This window comes from Chanos chanos, chromosome 4, assembly GCF_902362185.1.
Source record: "Chanos chanos chromosome 4, fChaCha1.1, whole genome shotgun sequence".
Lineage (NCBI taxonomy): Eukaryota > Metazoa > Chordata > Actinopteri > Gonorynchiformes > Chanidae > Chanos > Chanos chanos.
The window spans coordinates 11,979,029-11,995,033 of NC_044498.1; the positions used below are offsets into that span (position 1 = coordinate 11,979,029).

Here is a 16,005-nt window from a genome sequence, read left to right on the forward strand (position 1 = left end):
TTAGTCTTGAACAAAGCAACATGACATTTTGACAGTTTCAACAAGTCTAAGCAAACCATAAATGAAAGATTTCAAGCACCAAGCACCACAAGACCAAAAAAACGGGCATTGAAAAACCAATATGTTATTATATGGGGGTAATTACACTATGTTATTACACTCAAGCTCCTGAACACATGAAAGAGTCAGATAACACCACAAAGATTAATGCTGCAAAGTGATTGAATTCAATCATCTTCCTAAAGTATAACCACACAGTCAGTAAGTATCAGTTTGTAATGTTCATCAATAGCTACAAAAAAAAATTTGGCGCACTATTTATTGATAACAACCACATAATAACCACACCACTTAAAATTAAGAGGGTTTAGAGCTCTTGTTGAGCAGAATGTGAGTTTAGCAAATTTGAAAAACCTTTTAACAGAATGATTACCCATGAATAGGATGTTAGGAACTTTTTCAGTTGTTGAAAACAGAAGATTCTGAGATACATAGCAAATTTCTTCTTTCCGCACAAGACTATGTGGGCAGGGAAGACTTGGTGATGGTAATGAACTTGGTAATGGTCGTGTATTAGTCTCGGGTGAGAGGCAACATCCTCAAGCCGTGTGTCTGCAGAGCGTGTTCGTGTCACGTCAGCTCTGAGATTCTGATGTGCACAAACAGTGATGAGGGAGGAATACTTGTCCCATCTTTAGACAACAGGTGGATGTGACGATATCCTGCAGTTTGGGAGGAAAAGGAAGGTCACAGACTAGTGACCAGGAAGGTCATAGACTAGGGACTGATTCTGTCATGCTCAGACATGAACTCATCGTTCATATGAATGTGTCTCTAATATTTTTCCCTTTTACATATATGCTGGAGATATACCCTGACATTCCAGTGTTAGTGCAAAGTAACTAGTATTGAGATTTCACACGTACAGTTTGTGAATGCATAAAACATGGGAATAGATACATACCTATGGTTCAAGTGCTCTTTTTAATTCAATAAGAAGGCCTCAATTTGGAAATGAAGGTACCTTAAATCAGCATATCATATCATTTCTGGACTGATGGCTAGGACTCACCTTGCTGTATACAGGAGAAAGGCAATGTGTACTGTCCCACAAAGTCATTCTTTGATGTTTTGTCATAGTCCTCCACTACAAATCTCACAAGTGCCAGTTCAGGAGTGTGGATGCTGAACTGTAGATTGTCATACCACTCTGGGTTAAACCCTTGGTAATAGGAAAAAAATGATAAATGTTTTCTGTGAACATTACCATTAATGAACCATTAATGATAAGGGGGGGTAAGATAATTTGCCATTGTAAACAGTGTTGTAAACAGTAGCCTCAGTGTTGCATTAACTGTTTCATTAGCTGTGAATTTGTGGCCTGGGCCTCACCGTTATTGTCAATGTATCTGGTTTCCTGTTTGGCCTGATCCAGTGGCACACCGTGAATCTCCACTCGTACGAGTGGGTCCACAATAGAGCCCTCCTTAATGTTCACTTTAGGGAGCTGCTGTCCACTTATCACCTGAGTAAATGGTTTGAAAGACATCACAGATTCACACAAGCACAAACCAAAAAAAAAAAAAAAAGGAATACAATAATCTTGCAGAATAACCTGATACATACATCCAACACATGACATATGGATTGAATTAATCTACACAGTTCTACACAAGAGGGTAGTACTACAGTGGGCAGCATCAGTGTATTAGTATAATCACATGTTATCAGAATGCAACATAACAAAGGGTTTGGTTCTACATTTGGGTCACTTAAGGTTTCTGCACAGTACCCGTATGGAGAGACTGAGTGGCCGGTAGTCGTCTCTGTTCTGTGGATTGTCAGGCTCAAACCTCCTCTCATTGCTCCTCATGAATGCCGGCTTGAGCACGTATCCGCAGCGTCCGTTCTGACTGAAAAGCCCATCATTCAGGTCCATCTCCACTCCCGCCGTCTGAAAGTTAAGAGCAACTGAAAATAGGAAGGAAGAAAGTGAGAGTGAGAGGTAGTCATTATTAAACCTAAACATGGACAAACTTTGTACAGCAGTCTATTCGCACAGTTGTATTAGAATGTACCTGATGAAATAACCCATTCCACAGAGGCCACTAAAGCAAAACGTGAGTTTTTAATGAAAACTTTGCTTCATTTGCTTGATTTCATGACCACATTACGTTTTCTGCGTAATGCTTTCAAGCCAAGTTAACATTTTCACAGTGTGCGTAGTCTCTCGTGAAGGTTACAATTAAATTTTATGCATGACAGCTGGGTCCTACTTTTTAATGGGTATTGTGTATGCTTGTGTTCTTCCATGATACCTTCCCAACCAAACTCAACACTGCAAAACCAAGGTTATTCTCATTACTGCACATGATACCACAAATTGAGAAAGGTTTAAATATTCAGAGGTTGGGTTGAATTATAAAATAAACTACTGAATTCAGCTCGTTTCGGAACTCCCCGGAACTTTGTGTGAATATTTTACCAATTTGGCACCCTGCATTCCACATATCCTGTGGATTGAAGTTAGAGGAGTCTGTTCTCAGGCCACTCGGGTACACCCTGGTCAGTTGACGGGCATTGTGATGTACAAATTCAGCGCCTAAAACAAAGGTACAGAGATCCTCACACAATGCTCTCAACAAATATCGAGAAATGAATCTGCAGAATAGCATCTCATTTGCTACCTTTTACTGCGCTGTCATGGTATGAATGAAAAATAAATTCATTTACTCCCGTATGTAGCAAATACAGATGGGTACAGACAACGTCCGAGTACAATTTATGATTCACACTGTTCTAAGGGGAGCCACATTTCGGTTTTCACTATTTCACCTGCTTCTTTGATGTGCTTGCGGGCCTTGGACTCAGTGAAGGAGGAGATCTCGTAGAACTTGGCGTGGATGCGGGAGTGTTTGAAGCTGTTGAAGTGTACACTCTTGCAGTACACCACGCAGTCGGACAGTTCCTTGGATAGGCGCTGCTTTGATTTCTGGCATGTGTGAACACATAGGATAGCTTTTATCTTCCTTCTAAAAACACTAAACAAAACATATTTTATTTCTAACAGTATCAACTGTAGCAGCATTTTCTATTATCTTAACATTATATGATGTATGTAAAAACGTAATTATTTATGTGATCTAAAACTTAGACCCAAATACTTTAACGACTGTCCTTGTTTTGCTCAATGCTGAGGTGTTTATGTTCAAAGACAACTGCACCCAGTGTGTTAAGGTGTGCTTTTTTTTTCTTTATTTTTTAAATTAAAACAACATAGATGAATGCCATATTGTTCATCAGTGTCAATGTGAGCACTCCCATTAGCTTTGAAAATGAGCATCAGAGCCAGTCATCTGTGGATTGGGAGGGAATCCAACTTAATATCAATTTAGCTATCTAATTAGGGACTGATTTCAGCCTGGTGAACAGGTGTGTGTATTCCTTAGCCAAACAATGCCAGTGGTTGACAGCAACAAAAGGCACACAGGACTCACAGACACAAGGGCCAAATTCAAATATCCCTGGAAAATATGTTACTACATAGACACTTGAATTATTACTGAGATATGGGAGACAGTAATGTTGACTAGCCTGTTCAGGCAAAGGGCCAGAATGATTAGCAGAGCTAGCCGGTCCTCCATTGCACAGCTGCATGTATCAGAAAGGTGATCTCTCTCCAACTCAAACTACACTCCCTCAGACAACCATGAAACTGAGATAGTGAAAACACGCCTGGGTTGGCACCTGGCATTGCGTACCCCCGAAGGGTTAACATGTGACAAGGCTAATGATAATAGGGCACCACTTACAACATGACACCACCACTCAGCAGAGCCAATTTCAATATCCCACAAAGATTAGATACTAACTCTATTGAATCATAAGGATAAATACCTAAGAGAACATATTTGTCTGAAATTTGAGTTCTGTTGGCTGTTTTCACCACAGTTAAGTGACAAAACCTATCAGACCAAAAAAAAAAAAAAAAGAACAAACAAACCAAGTAACAGTTATACATGTAATTTTGGTTTAAATGAAGGTTCAAGTTCTTGGGAGCCTACAGACCCCGTTTTGACCTTCTAGATTAAAAAACATTAATTCAAGCACCACCCAACTAAAAACTCCACATCCTCTTTCTAGCTGATCTCTTGATTCTGATGCAAACTGGGAGAGAAGACGTCTGATGGAGGAGTTGCAGTGATGCTCACTGAGTGGGGTGATCCCTCACTCTACAATTACCAGGGGTTCAAAGGATCAAGTGTCCTGCAGCATGAGAGGAGGCTCCTCGCACTCCTCGTCGTGGGCCAGCTCCTCTCACATGGCAGCATGGCATTAACTTAAGGACAGCGTGATGCCGCTCTCCTCATCTCCTTTATCTCACTCCACGTTCACATAACACTGTCAGCAGATCGCCCTCTCAAACACCCTTCGTCTGGCCTTGGCTCTCACCCCATCCATCTTTCATTAACTCGCTGAGAGAGTTTTATGTAATCTGGGTCCGGTGGCCTCCGTGGGCACGTAGATGTCTAAATATTTTGCCCTCGTAGTATGCATGAGGTAGAAAAGCTCTCTGAGTTACTATGAGAAAAGGTATCTGGGTTCACAGAGGCACTCTGTGACAGCCGCTCATGAAAGCAGCACAGTGTGACGTAGTAGCACCTGGATGGAATTTTCCATGGAAAAGGTTTGAAACAATAGCAGAGTGACAGATGTATGATACAAAGCGGATTAAAGACCAGAGGATGAAGACACATATTGAGTCCAAAACCGTGGCTGTGACAGAACGAGTAAAAGACCCTTGGGTTCTGAATTTCATGCCACAGAGGAAATATCTCAAATGAGTATCTCAAATGCCGTTGAAGACAATAGGTCAAATATTCATTTTAAAATCTGGGGAAGACTGCCCAATGAAAAAGTCGATCTTAATTAGAAGCTTGAAATTTTCACATAAAACATACACAACACATCTCTTAAATTCTACTCAAGTAATGTTAAGTCCTTTCAAACAGCAAAAAATTGGCAAATATCTGTATCTATGGATGTATCTAAATCTGTGGACATGTCAAAAGAGCTCTTGCACTAACTGCAAATTAAGTGTTACAGTGTTTTGGTGAATGAGAGACCAATTGATGAAGAAGGTGGGGGTCTCACCTTGGCTCTGCGACGTATGCTGTCGTTGCGATGGTTATCTTCATCAATGTCAACAGTTTCATCCTCATCGCTAACTTCTCCAGTCAGTGACTCCTCCACTGACCCATTCAGACTCTCCTCTAGACCTCCGATCTTCTTCCCTTTCAGCAGAATCTTCCCTTTCAGATCCTGAGAAACAAACATGTATGTGGTGCTTCATAACATACGTACAACAAACCATGGACTGACTGCCGTATGCATGTATGATTATATTAGACAGGCTTCATGTGTTTAGTAAATTAAGATAACTGTAGAGCAATCTATATTTCTGATTGTAATGTTTTACCCTTTCATACACTCCCTCAAGAATCCAGATAGCATACCAAGTACACTTTATTGCACATTCATTCATTCATTCATTATCTAAGCCGCTTATCCTAATTAGGGTTTACTGCACATGACTATGCAAAAAGTACATACTGGAGGGGCATATGGTGAAAATGACTGACTCTCTTATAGTGAAACATTTATAGCGCAGAAGAATATTATGCCATTTAATAATTCAAGGTGTCAGTGTAGCATGCACTCAGATCAAATGGCTTCAGTGTGGCTGAAAACTGCCAGAAAGTGAATGTGCCCCCAAGGGATCAGTACGCTCTATTGCTCCCTTTAGGGGGCGGCTAACCAGGCTGTCAACCAGGCTGAGTGGGAAACAACAAGCCCCCCCCCCCCCCTCCCCGCCCACCCCCAGATCAGAGAATTAAAGCTAGCATTTGGCCTCACCTCTGGGGATGGGAGACCATTGGGAATCTTGCCATCTAAAGTGCTCTTCAACAGCTTGTCTCCCAGGATTTGGTTGAGGTGCTGGGCCATGGTTTTCTGCTGTTCAACACTGCAGTGGTTCTCTATAGACAGGATGACTGGGTAGTCCGATACCTGGGAGAGGGGGAGAGAGGAGAGGTGCTGAATTACTCATGAGGGGAGTATTATCCGTGGGGAAAGGCTACACCTGCCTCGCATCCAGTGGGTTCTACACGCCCATACAGGGGTCGGCCAGACGCTAAGATATTTACATGAGGTCCAGGAGCCCTGACCCACATGTGAACCAGACTGCACACACTTCTGTCATCCAGACAGGGTGATACAGCATACTGGCCTAGTTTTTCTAGAGCTCCTGGATGGGGACGGGGAGTGTTTGTTATCCCTCTTGTATTACTGTTTTAATGTTACTTGCTCAGGGAACCATTAATCAGCAGTTCATACCAATAAAAACTAACTGAGCTGAACTGAAAGGGAGAAGAATAAAGTGAAGGATGGGAGGAGAGAGGTCTGACGCAGTCTAATACAGGAGATCCTGGAGCTCCAGTCCTTCTAGTTTTCATATCAACACTGATATGAAACATAATACATAAAAAAATATGAAACACAGAGGTCTCTGACTGGCTGAAGAGTGCATACATCTTACTAGGTGAGAGCACAAGCCAACATAACTGTGGACCTCCAGGAGTGGATCTGAATGGCCCTGGTCTTAATCGTCCGCTGAGCTGACAAATAACTATTGTACAAAGAGGAAGTCAAGAATTGTTTGGTTTGGTGTGACAGGGAAAGCATACTGCTATAAATTTTATACCAACAAAATGAAACATTTTATCATCATTTTCAGTTTGATTATGTTTGACTGAATTAGACCCAGAAGTAGGGAAAAAGGAAAGCAAAGAAAAAAGAAACGGAGAGAAAGTCAGAAACATAGAGAGAAAGTCAGACATGAAATCTAAAAACTCCAGAAAGCACCTTGAAGGCGTAGTTCCCCACTGCGATGACCACATCTTTAAAGAGGATCTTGGACGTGAAAGTGTGACCATGGTAAACTATCGGTTCTCCGTTAGGGCCATCCCAGCAGTCCACCTCCACGCAGCGACAGCCACGCTTCAGCGCACTGAGGAGGATCAGTGTCACGATTAAAGCACTGTAACACTGACCTATCCCAGGAAACATGTCATGCCTTTTGTTCTTCAGCTGGCCTTTTTTACTTTTACTGGAAAATCGGCGTTGACTGGAAAATCAACTCAAGTAATGACTCACTGAAGTTTAGATGAGAAAAAGTAAACCCCAATTGCCTTTTTACTAATATTTGTTATGCACCAGTTATTGGTTACGTCAGTATCTTTGGGAAAACCTGCTTTAAACAGGCATGTAAGCAGGTTGAGGTTGTAAGGGTACAGACTTACCGTATGTACCCCTCCACGCTGCTGTGGCCTCTGAGCTGGTCCTCCAGCAGGTAGGTGTTGTGAGAGGAAGAGATGAAGTAATGACAGAGGGGCTGGGCCATGTCCTGGTACATCCCCAGAGTGTGTGGGTTAAATATGGACCCGTCTGAAGAGTTCAAGTACATCAGGAACCCATCGATGGTCATAGCATGGAGCATCTTCGCTACATAAGAGTGAGGAGAAGGATGAAAAGAGGAAAAGATGCATTCAGTCTGTTCCAGATTCTACGGTCAATGTAAGATGAGTGAATTCACACGTATTAGAACAGAGCAGGCTTTTAAGGACTGATAATGAAGAAAGAGTATATAAATAAAAATGAACAAAAGGACCATTGTAATGTCCCAAGGATGGCAACAAACAGAGGTCAACAGAAGACCATCACAAAGATCAGAAAATATGGCAAAAAAGTGAAATTCAATCGAGACAAATAGAAATAGTGTTCTTCAAAACCTCATGTAACTAGAAATATGAAAACACTGTTCTATAATGTATTCACATAGTAGAGGTTAAAAGTAAGTCTAGGTGATGTATGGGGATAAAAAGTACAATGTTCTCAAAACTGTATGTTTAAGTAACGTTTCTGGAGCTTAGACCCACAGATGTCTCAAGTAATGCACAAGTAATATAAGAATGCACTGGACCTCAGCACTTTGCTTAAACAATATACTAAATTGCTTTCCTCTATTGTTTGTAAGTGCAGATTTTCCCGTATTAATTTCAAAGAAATGTAAAGCAAATGTAAACTACATGAAGCATAATGAAACAGATGAGCCTGGTAAACAGAATCTTCTGGAGTGTCTGATGTCGATAGGGTCAATACCAGTTTCAGAGGGCTCATAGCGCTCAATAAGCTTCAATGCATATTGCTGAACCCTTTCTTGGTGCAGCTGTTCCTCCTGCAGGAAATCCTCCAGATCTCGTAATGTCAGCTTTTGTCCATCGCTGGAGTAGTCCTGAAAGATCCGCAGCACGTCCTTACGCTGCGTCAGCATCTTATAGAAGAGCACGAACTCATCATCCTCCAGCGTCCCCGACTGAGACTTATCTGCCATCTTAAAACACAAGGACACATCGAGAGGGCATTTGAGGCAGGAAAAGGAAATCAAACTCTCAAAGTCTTGGTATATCCAATCGCCTAAAGAGGGAAAATGAATAAGTTAAAAATGGATCTCGGTGTGTCAAATGTGGCAATAGGAGAGCACAGGTTTCTGGGAATGCCCAACTGTAACAAATATCACTGTAATGATCGGTAAACATATGACAAGTGTTATGTGGTTTATTAAGATGCTAAACGCTTTCCCTAGGTCAGAACAGAGGTGTTGAGGGTGTGTCTTGTCAGGGAACATAGAGTGATGCGCTGTGATGTTTTTACCGTGAAGAGTCTGAGAGCATGGTGCTCATTCATGTCCACATTCATCATCTTCAGTAAGTCTCTGACCTCCTTAAAGTTCATCCTTCCATCCTTGTTTTTGTCTGCCTTTTTAAACCAGTCACAAATCCATCTGGGTGTGTTGGTCAAGGGGAACTCCAGGGAGTCTGAACAAGATCTGCAGGCTACTGCACATCCTATTACACTGAGTGCTGGATAAAAACCGTGAATACATCAGGTGTACAGTCTAACTATATTTCACTGGAACATGCAGAAGCATAGGCTTCAGAGTTCTCTCCCAGGTTGATGTCATAGTGTCTGATGTTAATGTGGGAGAGGACAGTGATTAAAAAAAAAAAGTGTCCTCACCTGGGGCACAAAGGAACAAACTAATGGTTTAAATTACTGTAGAGAGCTTTTTCCTTTACACTCTGTCATACAGAATGTCGGCGACTCATTAAGGATACTGATCCAGCTTCTCCCGTTGTCCCATGTTCTCGATGTTCTCGATGAGTTTCCGTATGCCTTTAATCCAAATCTGCGCTTCCTCTTCCGACTCTGCCACCAGGTCCAGGTTGCCACGGCGGCCACGGAACACGAGGGTAAAGCAGCGTTCTGGAGGGAACTCGTCGGCGATACTGAGCAAGACCTCTGACTGATGCCCCTCCCTCACAGCCTCCACATCGCTCACAGACACTGCAAAGAAATGTTAAGATGTAAAAGAGATGATGTTAGTGTTACCAGTACTGTCACAAGTATTGTACATAGATAATGTAGCACTTCGTATATACTCTGTTTTGTATTGTAAACATCAAAACATTATGTTTGTGTGCTGAAACGTTGAATTTTAAGTATCATACCAACAATTTAATTACAGGGAGGAAAAGGGCTCTATCAAAATGGATCAACTTTAAGTTACTGAAGGTGATTTTAAGAAATGAATAGTTCGGTGTATGATCCATGAGGGAACATGGAGGCCCAGTCACTCACGTGTGGAGTGGACATTTCCAGCCTTCTTGGACTTGTACCAGATAGTCATACAGTCCTCCTGCAGCCTGAAATAACGTTGTTTTTTCCAGGTACGTGACTTGACTTTTCTCATCACCGTGCCGACGAGCATGGATTGCAGGTTGTCATCGCCCTGGATACCTGAGTGGGAGAGGTGAGGAGGGGTCAGACAGCAAGGTTACCAGGGTTACCTTTCCTGACCTAGATTCCAATGGCTGGATGTCAGCATGTCTCTGACAAACGTCTGTCAGTCACATCGGAAAATAATACGACTTTTTCAGCTGCCACGTGCTGTTTTACAGACATATCGCTGGGATGTACGGTCAACAACCACAGTTCATGCACGCGGGTGACCTGACTGGTGTGGTTTACTGACTGGGTAATGACACTCACCCTATCATTTTGTTCACATTTTCTCTGATTGCTGTATGTAGTTAAGTTAACTTACGTTGACCACTTTGGGTAGAAGCCATTTGGTGCCTTGTCAGACTTCTGTCATCTGTTGATGGGAAAAGTATTCAGATGTCAAGAGATCATGGATAGAGGTAGAGAGAGACATGTAGAGAGGGAGAAGAGGGTAGGAACAAGAGAGAGAGATAGAGAGAGAGGGAGCGAGAGAAAGAAAAGGATTCATTAGCTGAAATCTGTGCATGCTGCAAAAAAAAAAGAAATCACTGGAAACTTTGTTGAGGATCAAAACCTAAACCTTTTCCACTTTTGTTTCTGTCTCTCTTTCTCAGTCCCCAGCAGTCGCACAGGCATGAAAATTTCATAAAGAGTATATGCATTGTACATGCTACAAGTCTTCCCTGATTTTAGAAAACATAGAGATGAAGAAATAAGACCTTGTAGGTCCAGGACTTAAAATTGAGGAGTATAGGTTACCTTAGCTGACCTCTCACTATGATTCTTGAGGAGACAAAGACATAGAGACAGAAAGGCATTAGGCTATGTCGAGAGACTATAAAGAATGTATCAGCATGAAGCAGGTAAAACATTCTTTATACCACTGATTTCTTTTTTGCCAGTTTGCTTTTTCAATCTGATCACATTCAGTAATTTCACCTGAGCGTCTCATTGTTTTCTGTGGCGATGTCCACTAATTGTGCCACGGTCAGTCCCTCTAAATCACCAAGAATGAACTCAGTGGGTTTTCTAATGGCATAAGCCTTAGACAACTGGTGGAAACAGCACAGCACTTTTTCCTGTTGAGTTGAGCAGTGTCTTTGTTTGGCTGCATGTTTAGCCTGTGAATATGGTGGCTGCCGGTGCCAGCTATAGCACATCACATTAGCAGCCGTCTTTTGTGCTTCGGCTAATCTTTCTGTTGTAACGTTTTGAACAGTTTGTTTAAGGACTAACTTCACTGATGTCCACTAATTTTAGACTTTGAATAGATCTGCTACTCCTGAAAGTTCCTACACCAGATGTACACCCTCTTTTCCAAACTGACTGTACAGATCTGATTTAAGAACACAACAGACGGCAACACAAACAAGGCAAAGAGAGTGAATAAAGACCTTTGACAGGAGCACAATCATTTTTACCATTAAACTAAGAAGTCAATACTCTAAGGTATAATAGTTACCGAAACTATATTTTTTCTGGACCAAAACAAAAGACAAAAGACAAAACAAATCAACACCACTAATGCATCACATGCAGTAGGGTTCAATATATAACATGGATAAGAATTTGAAGTTATGAAATACATGCATGTGCCTACAAAGTATCTATAAGATCTAAATACTTTCCAATTTGTAATAATCTGTGTTTATTACATAGATTATGTCATTCCTATGGGATCTATGGCTTTGGTGTAACCTGTAAAAATAAAAGAACTTACAAGTACTAACTTTTTATACCAAATCTAAATAATGCCTTCCTTTCCATTGATCCAACACAAAAAGCTTAGATTAGCTAATGTGTTACTTCCCATTAAAGCAAGTGGGAAAACACCTCAGACTAACCAACGGCCCTGTTACAATGTTAGATCACAAAGCATTCACTGTAGTCACACTTCCTAATAAATGTACTTCCACCATCTTAAATCAGTCAAAATAAAGAATAGGTAAAGATCATTGTTGAACATCTATCTGCAATAATAACAGGATAATTGTATGTATGTGCTTATAACTTACACTCTGTTCATATGTCTATTTACAGATAGCAGAGGTGTTAAGATAAACATTTCCATTTATTACAGCTGTCGGTGAAATATAATTTATGTTCAGTTGCAAATCAATCCATAAACAAGGTCAGTAAAACTGTTGGGGTAACAACCACTAATTAAGCAGAGGTCATTTCTTAAAAACATGGCTGACAATGTGATGTAACATTTACCATGAACACCAACTGGTCCCACACAGAATATGAGCATAGGTCCAAACATGTGTAAAAGCTTTTTAAACCCACCTCAATTTGAATATATAGTCCGCACACAAAAGCTGGCAAAATTGAGTCACTTTACCAAATAAAACCAACGTCTGAAACCTAACGGAAAATCCACAAGCAGTGACTTGTGACAGAGGCACACCTGTCAACTTTTACTGTTTTAGCAAAACTCAAAAGAAATTTGGTAAAGCACCTAATGTCTATAAAGTTAAAAACTGACAAATTCTTTTTACAAAACATTAGATATGTCATTTTCAAGTCTGTAGACCTGCAATAGATGCAGAATGCTGACAGAGCACAGCTAGAACTGTATACTTTGGTTGCACTGTCTTAACAAAAGAGAAACAAAACAACCATTCACGGCAATGAAGAATTCAAGGTTAGTTGTCTCCTTCATATTCAACTCCTTCATATTCAGCTAAATGAATCAAACATGTTAAAACCAGTCACACAGACCACAAAGGCCAAAGAGGTGTTGGATAGGTCAAGAGCTGGAGTGACTGTGTCCAGAAGTGCACTCACCAGCTGGAGGCTCATTGCTGGTTGATGTGTTTGCTGAAGTGCTGTGGAGACAGGGAGACAGTGGTCAGGGGAGCTGCCTCCCTCTGGAGCCCAGCCTGCCTGCCTCCCTCACGGTCAGCATTCTACAATAGCACTGAGAGAGAGACAAACGATCCTTCTACCACACCTCCACTGACGCAGGCACTCCTCTCTCTCTCTCTCTCGCACACACACACACACGCACACACACACAGACACACACACAACTTCTGCGTCTTACACACACAGCCTCTCCATTTCTCTGTTTTACGCTTAACTTGTCTCTTCCTCTTTCACGCGCACACACACACACACACACACACACACACACACACACACACACACACACACACACACAAATCAATCTTTATTTCTCTCCCTTGCTCAAAGTACACAAGTTTCATGCTATTTCCTTGAAATTGAAACAGTAGTTTATTTGTGCATATAACCACATATAGCATACAGACATACTACTGCACTCAACTAAAAAGGAATGTAGTCCAAGTAAAAAGATAAAAACGTGAATTGTTAGTGTAACTTAATTCTAATTTCCACTGACTTTTGCATCAACTCCCGGCTTCTCTCTCACTCTTTCATACGCATGTTTATGAAAGAGTGAGAGAGAAGCCAGGGTGAACGCAAAAGTCGGTGGAGATTAGAATTAAGTTACACTAACAATTTGGTCGATGAAACTAGACTTTGGACTTTTATGTAAATCTCTGTATCATTTTTTAAGTTATGCAGCTATGCATATGTGTATATATGATATATGTGCATCTCAATTTAGGACATAAGGCAGATGGTGCACTTATGCAAAATTTTATAGAGGAGGAAACACTCCAGTCACATGACTATAATTACTGCCTCTGTCCAGTTCTACAAACACCTCTTAAGTACCCAGGAACTCTTAGTCTTAATTACTTATAAGTGGACTAATTAGGGTACACTCATATAATGTATAGTTTACTACTCTTGTTCAGAGCTGTGAATTAACGGAGTATATTCAAAGGTACCTCTATCAAAGACGCAAATTTAGTGTGAACATGATATTGTGGACATTCTTCGCAACACGTTTTTCACTGAATGAATCACATGTATCAAAACAAAACCATACAGGTCCACCTAGAGGTCAGAAAGTGCATGCACTCACCAGCTGGACAGAGGGAGAGACTTAGAGGGAACAGGAGAAATTAAGGCCAAAAGGAAGCTATGCAATCATTTGCATTGACATGGTAATAACCTTTGTCTGAATCTTTATATCTGAGCTTTATGGGAGCTTTATTAATACCACAAAAGGCAAATGCACAGAGATATGCTTTTGCGGCTTCTGAAACGTTCCGATCACAGGAAATTTGAGGTGCCCCCTGACAATGCAGCTTTGAAGCTCACTGATAGAAGTTTGCAGGTGATTTGTTTTTCTAATGTACTGAAGGTCACATGGACACAAAAGAGAACATGCTATATCGGCCGAGCCTTATGTAATTAACTGTCTGATGGTATATATGAACTGTTTGGTGGTGTAAACTGCAAACTTGTATAAAGATTTTTTTTTAAAACACTTTGGCATCTACTCACTACCCCTGTACAAACTGGGCAACATAAAAGCATTTGCTTTTACCTCAACCTTTGTACAACGGCTCAGAGACTATATGGTACAACATAACTCTGAAGTCCGAATTTCTTGTGCTGTGTCCTTCTATGACTCTAAAGATCTGGATACCTTTATAGGGTAAACTCCAACTGGTCATGTAATTGTTTGGCTTCCTGTTCTAGTCTTCCATCAGTACGTACACTCTTCTGATCTATACCACAGGGGAGAAGAGATGAAAGTAACCTTTTGTTGTACTAGAATTTTCTGAACCAATACAACCAATCAAACCCTTGAGGGCAATGCATTATAGGCATAGTGTCAAATATTCTTTAATAAAAGCTATCACAAATGCCAGTCACAAATGCAACCGGACTTTGATATTGTTTTTCAGCATCTTTTCTGGAATTCAGTGCAGCATCTCTCAGGATTTGTGGATGAAGCCACCTGTGGATTTTCATTTTTAGTTTTGATCAACAAGCACAATCAGGCTTGAAACAACTGATTGCCTTGTAAGAATAACAAAGCACCCTGTATCCTTTTCAACCTACAAAGATGTTGACTTGAGGAAGGATTCAGAATGCATGCCTGGTGCTGAACAACAGAGGTCACGGTTTTCCAGACACACAAAAGGGTCCATTCATCTCCAGTTGGCTATTGTTCTTCAGTTCCTGTCTGAACAGAAGTATATCTGGAGTCTTCTAAAGCTACAAGGTCATGTCTAACCTAAAAGTACCTCACTTTTGAAAATGTATTCATTTTATCGCAAAAAACCTTCAAGGTGTAAACAAAAAGCTGAGAACTTGTGCAGAGGGTAAATGTATATCGATGGATTCACTTCATGGTAAACAATTCGCTCATCAAAAATTAAAATGCTTTCATGCGAGCCCCTGTGACCCGTTTATAAAACCATATAGCAGACAGTCCCCCCTCTGAGCCTGGTGGTAAAGAGAGAACGTCAGTTGGTTTGACACGTTTGTAAAGAGGGCATTTTTAAGCCTTTGTGATGGTCGGTCCTCTCTACAGTAGGAGTCCTTCACTTTGGGCGCTTGTCCCGTCCCTGTGCCGTGAAGCCCAGAACGCTTTGAGACAGGCCCGTCTTCAGTTACTAAGCTCCAGACATAAAATATTTATAAGTCAAGTTTGCCTGTTGTTATGGTGGCTACTGAGGAGAAAGGAGTGGTGAAGAGGAGAGAGGAGGGAGACAGAAGGAGGGAAAGGAAAGAGAGAACAAAAATGACAAAAAGAAGCACGGGAAGGCTGAAAAACTCCAGATCCACGTCCTTTCTCTGAGTCATTTTTGCCATTTCCAAAGGCTGAGAGCAGGACTGGCCCCATAGTCTGTCTGGGCCTGTTCTGGAGCCCAGTCCCATACCTCTATAGGGACTCTTCCCCTCTCTCTGGAGCTCAGGTTTCTCTGCATTAAAAATGTACAGCCCAGGCTCGGCTTCCTGGCTCACTTTACAGGTGCAAATGGCCATCTTTTAGTTGGGGGTCCCTTCCACCTGGCAACCATACTGCTAACAGTGAGTTTGGTACCGTTCCATCTACACGGTCATATCATTTCACGCTGCCATCCTTAGTTCAACTTGGATATCCAAGCAACACTCACCTGGTATTTTACAACATTACTCAATGAGATGGCACTGTTTGAAGATGAAACGCTACTTGAGCCATGTTAAAAATTTATACTGCAAGTGATGTGT

General features: G+C 41.3%; 1 protein-coding gene across 1 annotated transcript; it reads right to left on the reverse strand.

Moving 5' to 3' along the window:
• Window positions 1-630: 630 nt before the first annotated feature.
• On the reverse strand, window positions 631-15,780 carry plcd4a (phospholipase C, delta 4a). Its single transcript, XM_030772070.1, has 18 exons — window positions 15,553-15,780; window positions 10,843-10,955; window positions 10,663-10,686; window positions 10,226-10,281; window positions 9,760-9,918; window positions 9,237-9,465; window positions 8,773-8,902; window positions 8,221-8,452; window positions 7,362-7,563; window positions 6,925-7,069; window positions 5,917-6,069; window positions 5,155-5,322; window positions 2,836-2,992; window positions 2,486-2,602; window positions 1,793-1,971; window positions 1,393-1,525; window positions 1,073-1,222; window positions 631-722 (listed from the first exon to the last, which is right to left on the reverse strand). Exons 1-18 carry the CDS (start codon window positions 15,778-15,780, stop codon window positions 631-633), a joined length of 2,667 nt encoding a protein of 888 aa, XP_030627930.1.
• Window positions 15,781-16,005: the final 225 nt, after the last annotated feature.